This window comes from Nannospalax galili, unplaced genomic scaffold (genome assembly GCF_000622305.1).
Source record: "Nannospalax galili isolate Female #2095 unplaced genomic scaffold, S.galili_v1.0 scaffold246, whole genome shotgun sequence".
Classification (NCBI taxonomy): Eukaryota; Metazoa; Chordata; class Mammalia; order Rodentia; family Spalacidae; genus Nannospalax; species Nannospalax galili.
Genome location: NW_008356327.1, coordinates 355,525 through 368,544, shown reverse-complemented (window position 1 = coordinate 368,544; position 13,020 = coordinate 355,525). Strand labels below are relative to the sequence as shown.

The 13,020-nt window shown below is 37.8% G+C and overlaps 1 protein-coding gene across 4 annotated transcripts in view; it reads right to left on the bottom strand.

Moving 5' to 3' along the window:
- Positions 1-13,020, bottom strand: part of Klf12 (Kruppel like factor 12) — a 518,406-nt gene that overhangs the window by 189,173 nt on the left and 316,213 nt on the right. For all 4 annotated transcript variants that reach the window (XM_008854538.2, XM_029556890.1, XM_008854539.1 and 1 more), the window contains one exon: positions 5,477-6,023. In XM_008854538.2, the coding sequence (XP_008852760.1) occupies positions 5,477-6,023 (547 nt within the window). The remainder of the gene's footprint in view (positions 1-5,476; positions 6,024-13,020) is intronic.

The window sequence follows — 13,020 nt, the reverse complement described above, 5'->3', positions numbered from 1 at the left end:
CTCTCTCTCTCTCTCTCTCTCTCTCTCTCTCTCTGTCTCTCTCTCTCCCCTACTCAAAATTTGACCTCTTGCTCTTTGGACGTTGTGTTTGGCATATAGTGAATGCACATTTCATAGTAGAAGGAAGGAGAATTCTCAGCATTCATAACTCTTCCATCAAGGTAATAATGAACCGAGAACAACTTTGTGACTTATTATGATGCTATATGATTTTTCAGCCATTGGTAGCTACAAAAAAACAATGACGTTCTCATGACAACTACACCACAAACTTCTCCAGGCTGAACTGAAATTCCTGGAGTGATTATTTGGAGGTCAGATGATCCCGGGAGGGTCTCAGCTTCCACAGTAACAAAACACTCCTCTGTGAGGGAGCTGTGCACACCTTAGCCTCGCTTTAGAAGCTAAATACTACTTGTCCTTCTGGTAGCAAGCTGAAAATGCATTCCTCGGGGGACCTCACATCCTTGTCTCACATCTCTGAATTATGTTCATTTGCTGCACATTTCAAAATATAATGCTAGCTTTTGTTATATCTCACATCGCACTCCATGTCCCACCGAGATGCCTATGTGCTCCAGGCTAGCTAACAGTTTTCTGCCCTCTAGGCCCTTTCTACTTGGGTGAAGCCAGGCTCCACCATCATCAGAAAATATTTTCATGTCATTTTTCTGTTACTCAAACATTCTGGAAGTTTCATCCCATCACTTCCACAAACCCTTTTGTACTCCATGGAGAATCACAGTGAAAGCATTTCTTTTATTCATATTTAACTATCCTACATGAAAATCCTTTTTCTCAAATAGAATTTATTTATTTATAATTATAATTATCCTCTTACTGGGCAAATCACTGGCAGTTTTTATGTAAATATTAGTCCAACTCTATCCAAAATTAAAAGTATTTGTTTTTATGATTTATTTGCTTAATTTGATATTGTCAGGCTTGGGGGAAAATCCAACTTTCTGACATTGCAAAATGACGCTGTCATCTACGAAAATCAAGCTCAAGAATGTGAAATCTATTTACAAAAAGAGGCTTTCAGAAAATCCTCAGTGTTGTATGTAAGGTTTCAATTTTGTGTTGGGCCAGATTTATACCTACCTCTGTTGTATGTGGCCTGTGGACTTCAGGTTGCATATACCGGCAAGTACTGTGAGAAAGGAACAGGACCTGCTTTGTTTAACACTGCATCCTTAGTGGCAATAATGCCTGACAAGAACAGATGCTCAGTAGATGCCTGTGTATAGATGCTGCAATTCACACCATGTTCCTTTAGATGTGAACCTGTACGTTCACGCTCCTTCATGTCATATGACATATATACTTCCCTGTCACAGACCAGATATATCTTCTCGGTGTGAATTAGCCAGTCAAATTGCCTAATTTATGGGTGACATTTTGTGTCTTTCATGTTAGCATTTTGGAAATCCAGCTCTTTTGGTCATCCATGCCAAGTATACAAGTCCTGAGTGGGAAGGGAAATAGGGGCTCCCTTGATCATTCAGCTGTTTCATTGCTGGCTCAGTGCTCAGCTGTGGAAGTGCTAAAAAAAGATTTGAGGAATTACTGAAATGCCCTTTCATTTCCTCACCCTGTGAGGCAGCCCAGCCATATTCACTGGACACTTTTACTATCATCTAATTAATCAGTTCAACAATAAAAAGCAATACTTGTAGAATACAGTGATTATAAAAACTTAATATAAAGTAATAAAAAACAGAAAAATTGGGTGTTTCCCAACAATTTCTCATCCCTAAAAATTTGTTGTGCTTAAAACTTTGAGAAGTGTTTCCATACTAACTTTTTAAATTCAACACATGCCCCCCCACACCATTACTATCAATTTTCTGTTTTATAAGAGAAGGACATTTTGATTATTGCTTCTGATATTTTGAAGAAAAGTAATAATAATAAAAATTGCAAACATTTACTGATACTTGATTAATGCTAGACATTTGCACTATGTTAATTAATCTTCTCTGAAGTCTTAGGACGCATCACATTATTAGCCTCATTTTATCACTAATTAAAATGTAGGTTAAGGAGTTATTTTTCCCTAGCTATAAGTGAGAGAATTGTGGTTTCATCTCTAATATCTGTGATCTCAAATCTTATGGCCTTAACGACCACAGGATATTTTAGTAGGCCTATGATTAAATAAATTTATACATAACAAGAAACAATGCGAGACAGGGGATACCTTCCTTTGAGTTATTGGCCAAGGTGGCACAAGAGACTCCCAGATAGTAACCCAGCATAGAACTGGGAAAATGAACAGCAGAGCCCAATCTTATCTAAAGGAATGTTGGCAACTGATTGCTGCTAAATGAGGAACAGCTGATCTTCCTAAAACAAGGATCTCTGGATAGACTGACTAGATTCAGCAGACAGACAAGCACTGGAGAATGGCTGGGGGTGTTGACAATACAGAGGACGGTAACAGGAATGACAGAGTATATGGGCTCCAGTATGTGGGAGGGGGGAGGCTATGGGAGGGTGCCATTTGGGAAGTGGGTATATAGATAAATAAGATTGTATGGGATGTTCTGTATGATACACACACAAAAATCAACAAATTTTAAAAAAAGAGATATTTGAGGAGGAAGCATAAAAATTTACTTCACGTTAAATAGTAGAGTGATAAACATTACAAGTGAAATCTACCTGATGACTTTATATCCATATTCAGGTACTAAAGATGCGAGTGTAACCTACTGTGACTAGTAATCATCAGATACATAGAGATTAAAGACACATGTGCAAACATCTAAGCATTAGTAGCATTAAAAATGTAGGAAACAGCATATTTTAAAATGAAATGGAGATCTTCTTTAAAGGGTAAAAACATTCAATTTTATATCTTACAGGGTTTATACTGAGTTCAATATTATATAACTATATTAATTCAACTGTGAACCTAAAAAATTTACAGCCACTTTTGAAAGAGATTTACCCTGCTCTGGAGTAAGTTAAATTGACACAGTTATACAATATTGAACTCAGTATAACTGTAATAATTCAACTGTAAACCTTAAAATTTATAGCCGATTTTGAAAGAGATGCATCTTAGCTTAGGAAATTGTTATTGAATATGTCAATGCTGTTGTAATGAAATGCTTCATCTAAGTATGTGGTTATTAAATAAATAATTTTTAAAAAGAAGATCTAAAATCTATCCTCAAATCAGTGCACTTCAATAAAAGCTTGAAGGAATATAAAAAAATTTAAATACATATATATCACAAAAACCTTAACCATATTTACTGTAGAAATGAGTAGGATGAGTATGATTGAAGTTAAATGGTTTGCCTCATGTCGTCACATAGCAGATAGCAGGGTCATAATTCGGGTCCAAATGGACTTTAGAGCAAAACACTGGTTGTTCTTGCAGAAGACCCGGGTTCGAATCCCAGCACCCACATGGCAGCTAACAACTGTCCGAACTCCAGTTCCAGGGGATGCAACAGCCTCTTCTGACCTCCACGGGCATTGCACGACACAGGTGAACTTACCTACATGCAGGCAGTATACACATAAAAATAATAAAAATAAATAAAAAGATTTTAAAAAAATAAAAAATAAAAATAAATTTTTATTCATGATATTAAAAACTACCAAATAAAACATACTACATGAAACTATCAAATCTACTCAGGTTGAGAACAAATTACAGCATGAGTCTTAAAGGGCTTCTGCAATGATCCATTTTCTATAAAATTAAAATTTAGCCATATATTTTATGTATTATATAAGCTAAATAAAAATAACCACTTCCAGGGCTGGAGCAATGGCTTAGGGGTAAAGAGCACTGGCTGCTCTTCCAGAAGATCCGGGTTCAATTAACAACTGGCTGTAACTCCAGTTCCAGGGGATCCGACTCTGTCTTCTGACCTCTGTGGGTACTGCATGACAAGGGTGCACTTATACACATACAGGCAATATACTCACAAACATAAAATAAAAATAATAAAATATTAAAAATACTCTTCCAAAAATGATTGTGACAAATAAAAGACATCTCCTTGCTCATTCATTAGTGAGTTGAAACTGTATACAAATATCATAATCAACATTGAAATATTTATTAATCAACCTCATAACCAAAATGATGTTTCTCCTAAGTGCTATTACAAAGAGACTGGCCTCTGCTATGGACACAGAATCACATATATAAGGTTATGTAATATAGAAAGTGATATGTTTCCCTACTTACTATTCTTAAAATCTTATATCTCTGAATAATAAGGAAAAATAAATATCTATTTTGGCCTCGAGTTATGTTACAATTATTCAAGGAGATTTGTTGTCATTGAGAAGTACTAGCAAACCATGAAAACATACCTTAATTCTTCTCTGCCCTCTGCTTTTTAAGTATAGGTGTTAGGAAGAGCTTCTGCTTTCATAACAGCAGAAAACACGGGATTGTCAGATAGACAGTGAAAACTTCTCAAACTTGCCAACTAAATTCCTGAATCAGGAGATTTTTAACTTTGTTAAACTGGGAAGCCAAATATTATTTGAGTGCTATGACAAAACTTAATATAGATAAAACAATAACTTGCCAACAGTGAATGCACAGTTCTCTAGTTACCGTTGTAAATTTTGGGGCACGTTTTCAATCAAATAAAATCTCTTGATATTGAAGCCTACCAAGTACCAAAATCAAAACCATCATGTTTCCTAGTGTTTTATGAGAAGACACTGGTTTATGCACTCATTGTTCATATTTTAATCATGATCCTCGGTAGTAATAGTGTCAAAGTGAAAAGTAATATATTTTGGGTCTTATCCTAGCATCATTTCTAGGCTCTGAAGACAAAACATGTACATATGTAGATTTTAAAATAGTCAATGACTATGGGATTTTATATTTGCGCAAAGAAGTGTCATTGTTTAGATTTACATGAAAGAATACATACTCCGATGCCATTACAATTTCTTCTAGTAAAAATCAGTATAAAGCAGGAACATGGAAGTAGAGGCAACTTCATGTTCAGCTGTGTATTTACCACTTTCAGTGAAATAACTAGACATTATCACATGGCCAGGTGGCAAAGTATCTTCTTACCTTCTAAAACTTAGAGGGAACATAATATTGTATTTTGCAACAGTTCCGTTATAACTCACCCTGTTATTGAAAACAATAGTAACTGACTTAAAAGATAAGAACCCAAGTTGCATGAGACTTTTCCATCCAAACACCTAACTTTAGAGTCATTTTAATAAGGCACTCAGAAATGAATGACTAGATCCCAAGCAATCCATCTTCGTGGCATTTTGTAATGCTAAGGAATATCTCTGCATAAATGTGGCTCCTCTCAAGGTGTTCAATTTAGTGGCTAATGAAATTCTATCTACAGTTCTGCACAGAGCTTCTTTGAACATAGTATCTATATATACTACAGGTTCCACTTAATGAAAACCTGTGTGGTTCTGAGAGTGCTAGAATACATCAAGATTTCATGTCTCTTACCTTTGCCATGGCTTCTCCCATCCTCCAGAAGCGGCACAACAATAGTGTTGTTCACATTTCCAGGTGACCGTACAGCTGTGTAGACAACAGGCACCGACTGTACCACCACGGGGATTCGATGAACATGACTCAGTTTGTTAGACTGTAAATTCATGGGGCTTGAAGGTGGGACAGGATGAATAATGTGCAAAAACTGCTGGCCTCCCACACCAGATGCAGAGGCAACAAGGGGTCCTGGAGATAATACTGTTGATGAAGATGACGCTGAAGATACTGATGTTATAACAGTTGGGGATGAGGCTGGACGACTAGAAGACGATGAAGAGGTTGACGTTGAAGAAGGTGAGGAGGCAGACGCTGTCATGGAAACTGGGGAGGATGAAACGGCGGTAGGAGAGGTCCTGGCTTTGTTGATTGACAAATCCACTGGCTCAGTTTGTGTTTGGAAGTGATCTACAGGCAACGAGTCCTCTGGGGGCTCCCCCTTCACATTATTTAGCAACAGAGGAACGGCTTCCATATCAGGGTAGTTGTGGACGTTTGGAGACTGGAGGGAGAAAAACAGAACACATTTTATCATTATTAATCGATTTCAATGGATGCCTGACATTAGTTAAAAGGTTATTAATTTTTCTTTTATTGCTGTGGGACATTAGTTCATTTGCTCAACTATTTGAAGAATTGTTCATTAATAGATACAGTGATTAAAGCTAAAAGTGCAAAAGTACAACAAAGATCAAGAGAGCCCTTTATTATAAGGGCATTCCCATTCCACTGGACCAAGCAGAAACAGAACTATGTAAATGAAATTCAGTGTTTCACAAGAGGCCGCAAGAATTAAAAATGAGCAGTGAATTTATATAAAATCTTCCAAAAGACACGTTTCTAACATAAAGCATTATTTACTTAGAATTGTGTAAATGCAACTTACTGAATTGAAACTCACTTTGTTGATTTGAGTCATTACTGAATTAGGAATCTCAGTTTCTTGTTATGAAGGGATACAAGCTTTCATTAGATAAACTGAATATCCTTTCTAGCACTACACAGTGCTAGAGTTCCACTGTGTAATGAATGACTCTACTCATGTTCAACACGATCATGATCTGGAGACAAAACATCACCCAAAAACAGTCGTGGGAAAACTATGGTATTTCTAAGTTCGTATTTGGCACAAGAGCATGAAGAAACACACAAAGTTCTCCAACCTCCTAGGTCTGGTCCTAACGCTATTTAATTTAGGTCACTTGCAATGGTTGAAGTATAATCTCAACTGCATGGAACAACTACTACACTGACACTTGAAGAAACAGTTTTCAGAAAATCCTACGTAAGGAAAATCAGGGCGCTGGAGAAATGGTTCTGCATCTAAGGGTACTTGCTGTTCTTCCAGAGGACTTGAGCTCAGTTCTGAGCACCTACGTCAGGCACCTCACAACCACCTGTGACTTCAGCTCTATGGGATGTGACACCCTTTTTTGGCCTCTGTGGTTACCTGCACACATGTGGCATATACTCACATACATACATATAAATAAAAATAATTTTAAAGATCTTAAATTTAAAAACTGTCTAAGATTTTAATTAAAAAACTAAAACTTTAGAAAAGAAACACTCTAGTATTTAACACAATTTGATAGTTTCAGCATACCAAGCACAGCACTATTGGGCATAAATATACATTATTAACTCCAAGCTGAACAAGCATTTATGGAATTCTGAGACCCAAATGGCCCATGTTCAATTGATATGTGTCAGTCCAGTCTTAACAGAAAGAACCAAACAATTGCAGGTTATTTTGGCTACATCTAATTTAACCAGTTTAACATTGACAAAAAAATTATTCTATTAGATGACCCCCCCAAAAAAAAACCGTTTATTTTCAGATTTCTTATCAGATTAGAAAAACAATTATGTTAAGTTGGTCATTTCATTATTTATCCTATAAAAGAGTTTGGTTTGCTATTCTCCCTAAAAACATGAAAATGCATTTAAAGGTTAAAGAAAACCCAGACATGGTTCTTAAAGTCTTTACAGAATATAAACTATGCTTTAGTCACAACATACAATAGACAATAATAGAGGGCATTTTATTCAGCAACAATAAAAAAGAAAGAAAATAAATCAACAATGGCACCAGATCAAATGAAAAGGAAAATGCATTGATGTTGTAATGTTCTTTTTAAAATTTTCTCTCTTCTTGGCTAAAATAGTTACTACAAAAGCATATGAATTAGAGACATAAAAACTGAGCCATCTTAAATACTCCCTGTATGAAATTCTAAATAGGATTCTCACTTTAGGTGCTAAAACAGAAACAACTTTATAAATCTTTCCAAAGATGTTAAGAAACAAAAAGAAAAAAAAAATCCACAAACCCAAACACGGTAAGTTGAACTACTTTTATAAAATCTGTAGGTATTAACTATTCTTCCAATTAGAACAGTATTTTAGTTAGTTCTTAGCATTATCATTTGGTTTTTGTGGAATAACGCACATTGCTTCTTATTAGCATTACATATAATTATATGTTAAAATATATATGTACAGCCGGGCATGGTGGCCTTTAATCCCAGCACTCCAGAGACAGAGGCAGGCAGATCTCTGTGAGTTGAAGGCCAGCCTGGTCTACATAGTGAGTTCCAGGACAGCTGGCACTACAGGGAGACCCTGTCTCAAAAAGACCAAAAAAATTGATGATACTGCTTTCATAACAGGTACCAAATGGCTCAAAATTTAAAATACAACATTAAACATATTATCAAACAGTACTGATTTGATTGACTTCATATACCCTTGAATCGTTACTCTTTTTACTGTTTTAGACAAACCTGAGACTCTTATACTGGAAACAGTGATTTTTTTTCTACTTACATCCTTTACAGAGAAAGGGCTGCAGACTACTTCATCCCTGTAGACAACTCTTAATGGAAATGAAATAGTAACTGGCAGGAGATGTTAACATGGGATCTGGAACATATGGAGCTTATGTGGAGAGGCTTCTGAGGCATCAGGCATCACTGAATTTTACAAGGAGCTCCAACTTTTGCGTATTATAAACAAGAGCCCACCTTTGCAACACTCTACTTAATGTCCCACTGTGGAACATAGCTCCTCCTTAAACTATGGTAGAATAACAGATGAAGACTTCCTCTCACAATTCTATCACACAGGCTAGAAAGCTATGAAGACCAAACACAGAGAATCCTAGGTCCTCCCAAATGCCTGAGAGCTATGTAGCTTTCTCATGCACAGAAACTGAAATAACTAGGAAGAATAAACCAAGCCTTTGGATCAAACACTAGTGACCTGGGAAAATTAGGGATGAATTTATACATGCAAACATCACAGAGGCACACAGAGGCTCCTTCCTTATATGTGGCAGCGGAAATGAAGGCAGCACAGTAAACGATTATGCTCTATCAATTATTAAGAGAAAAAAGTCCTTATTGTACCCTTTATCTGCTTTCAGTGTTGACATGACATCATACCCTGAAAGCCTCTACCAGTTTCTTAGGCTACATGATAATGTGCTGGGGGAAGTGCCCATTTGCCCATCTTTGAGATGCACAGACACAATTGTACAGTCAACAAGACTGCAAAGACACGTCGTCAAAATACCTATGCACACTGCCCTTCTTCCTTGTAAGAAAGGGGAAAAGCACAATTCTGAAATCATCATTGGGAATTAATTTCTTGCTTTTCTGAAGTTGAAAACTGAGATGCACTCATTCTCAGGCCTGGATTCCTGAAAGGGAAGCTGGAATGAGGGGCTGGGGGCACAGCAGATAGGCAGAAGGGAACCAAAGCTCGGGAAATCAGAGGAATCTCAGTGCAAAGGAAGATGGAAAGTGAGGGAAAGACACAAATCTTGGAGAATGGGACAGGGCCTGGGCCTCAAAGGAAGAGACAGCAAAAAACCCTGGAGAGTAAGCTTAAGTATAAAATTTAATTTAAAAATTAAAAGTAATAATGGGGCTGGAGAGATGGCTCAGCAGTTAAGAGCACTGACTGCTCTTGAAGAGGACCTGGGTTCAATTCCAAGAAGCCACATGGTGGCTATGAAGCCTTGGGCATTGGACAACATGGGCAATGCAAGCAATACACTCGTACACATAAAATAAAAAAATAATAAATAAAATATTTAAAAAATTAAAAGTAATAAAATAAACAGACTAGACATAAAGAAGTAAACTTTATACATAATGAGGAAGAAATGCTTCTGTAAAAAGAAGCAAGAAAAGATCAATAGAAATATTTTACCTGGATCAGTAACTTCTCCAGTTTTGACACATCAAAGAGCAATTCATGACAGTAACTACTTTGTGCTTGCTTTCTACTAAAAATGCACACAGATTTTCCTGTTATATAAACTGAATTTCTGCTGGTGATTGTCCTACTATGGAAGATGAAATTATTACTACAGGCCCTCCATCAAATGAAAAACAGAACTCCTTCTAAAGGGACAGATTGTATGAGAGCACTAGATTTTTGTCAGAGGAAATAATTTCATTTTCCAAAAGATTACATAACACCCCTTAGAAGGGTTGAGAGTAAAGCTTCATTTTTTATAATGTTTTAGAAGTACGGTATTAGAAACATACACGAAAGTCCAGTGAGATAAATATAACAATATACTTCACAAAAAAGTATCTAAAAACCTAAACACAAGCAGGATTGTGCATAATGTGGTGCTACTTTCTCAAGTCGGAGAGTCAGTTTTACTTAGAATAATCCATTCAATAAAATATTACTTCAAACCTGACTTGATAGGCCTTAATGTATATGACTCAAGGTGTGAAATCTGGTTGCAGGGCTGTGGGGCAGGTGCAGACAGGGGAGGGGGTCTAAGGGTGTATTGTATGAAATGCACAAAAAGTCAATTAAAAGACACTGTTAAAAATATTATCCATAATATTGTGAACTTGTACTTTTAAGTGTCTGAGTGACCTCAGTTGAACTTTCCTAATCAGATAGCCTTTCTTTCTAAGTAAACATTTAAAATGGAACTTTAGCTTTAGGCATTTTTTGAATGAATCCAAAACCTCCCACATGTTCTTTCCCAGAGAGTCCTAGATGTGTTTCCCACAGTCGGCTGTTACCAACAGCTGAATCTTATTATGGTCTGCCAGGGAATAGAAAGCATTTTTAATGGTGGTCATGTATTTTAATTACCTGCAACTCTTAAAAAAAAAGTGTGGCCACTACTCTCTCTTTGGAAATGCCTCTTGAGGCTCTTAAGTGTCTTCTGGTTGAAGAACACTTGAATAACAGGCCATGAAATGTTGTCCAAGATTTATGTAGTGCCTGGTATATCTTTACTGGGATCAGGAGTTTTTGAGATGTAGTCCTTATACACACGTATTTTGGTGACAATTATCAATTCATCATTTAAATAAATTCAGTTTTATTTTGCTTCTACACAATTTTTGCAAGATAATTTCAAGGCATATTTAGGAACTATAAAGTGGTTCACCTAACATTATATACCTTACCTATGATAAGACTCTTCTGTAGGCTGTTTTATGATATTATAAAAAGAAAATGAGCCAGGGGGCTGGAGAGACGGCTCATCTGTTAAGAGCACTGACTGCTCTTGCAGAGAAACTGGGTTCAATTCCCAGTACCCACATGGCGGTTAACAACTGTCCATAACTCAAGTTCTAGGGGATCCGACTTCTTCTTCTGACCTCCATGGGCATTGTATGACATGGGTACACTTACATACATATAGGCAATACACTGATACACATAAAATTTTTAAAAAGTAATGAATAAAATATGTTTAAAAGAGAAAACCAGGTGTGGTGGTGCACCTTTAATCCCAGCACTTGGAAGGCAAAGTCAGGCAAATCTTTGTGAGATCAAGGCCAGCCTAGTCTACATAGTGAGTTCCAGGCCTGTTGGTGCTACAGGGAGACTGTGTTTCAAAAAGACCAAAAAGAAAGATCGAGAAAGAGATAGAGATAGATAGATAGATAGATAGAGAGAGAGAGAGAGAGAGAGAGATTTGGAAAAGAATTCCAAAGACTTGACTTCATGACTGACGCTTGCGACATTATATTAGCAGTGTCATGTTGAATTCTTTAGGTTTTAGCTTTTTAGACTAGAAAAGAGTAATATTAATTCCAAACTTGCAAAATTGACCCAATGACAAGTCTTTTCAATAGTAAAATAAGCAGTATCTTCTCTTCTCGGAACTAAACACTAGAAATTAAACCTATCACCAGAACTACCTCAGAGGTGGTTGACTGCCTAAATAGTGTCTGATGCATTCTGATTCAAGGTCACCAGTAGCTGCAAGAGGTACAGGGCTTGTAGAACAAGCAGATACACATTACAAAAGCAGAAACAGGCACTGCCTTTAGGCACATCAAGTGATTTCTTTTTTTATCTCCTGAATATAGAAGGCAGTCATTTGAAGAGAGGTTGTGACTCTTTATTTATTTTTAAGCTTAATCATATTGATTCACAAGAGGATCATATATCACAGCTGATGGAATACATTTCATCTGATTGGTCTCATTTCTTAATTCTACAACAGAAACAATTCATAGGAAACCACATATACGTTTATAAACACAACGACAGTAAAATATGAACACTCTCAATAACAGAGATGTTGACCATTAATAGTCTTCCCTTGGATGAAACAGGAAAGGATACTTGATTCTTCTATCATAGTCTGGCTTAATTATCAAACACATGCTTTAAAAAGTGTATTCTGGGCCTATCCTCAGGCCTCTTGGGGTAAGTCTATAGCGCAGCCCTCTGCGCCTTGACTCACCCAGCCACATTCACCCTTCCATCTCCCCTGCTGTTCTCTACTCCTAGTTTGGGCCCTGCGCCATTCCTAGTCTTGGGGCCCCAGACACCCGGGGAACCAATACTGCTTCCTGATCCTTTTCACCCAGACCAACTTAGTGCCTTTCTTGGGGCCCAGGAGCACCGCTTCGGGACCTGGCCCCACCCTCACCTCTCTCTGCTCCCTTGGACCTGCATCACCGGCTAATTATCCTAGCTTACACTCCTATCCTCAGGCCTCTTGGGGTAAGTCCATAGCGCAGCCCTCCGCGCCTTGACCCCCCCAGCCATATTCACCCTTCCATCTCCCCCGCTGTTTTCTACTCCTAGTTTGGGCCCTGCGCCATTCCTATTGGGTCCCCAGACACCTGGGGAACCAATACTGCTTCCTGATCCTTTTCACCCAGACCAACTTAGTGCCTTCCTTGGGCCCAGGAGCACTGCTTCTGGACCTGGCCCCGCCCTCACCTCCTTCTACTTCCCTGGTCCTGCAAAACCTGCCAGCCTCTTTCTAGGCCTGACAGCCTCTTTCTGGGGCTCCGAGGCTTACCTTTCCTCTCCCTGATCCTTTGCATCCAGTACAACCCAACTACTCAATCCACTTTTTGGAAATCTTGGGGCTTATTCCCACCCCATCAGCCTTTGCATCCCTGTGTGGCATGGCCACAGCCAGGGTCTCAGGTCAGTCCAACACCCAAGTTCCTGAGGCCAAAAGCATTCTTAGAAGATTCCAGACCCAA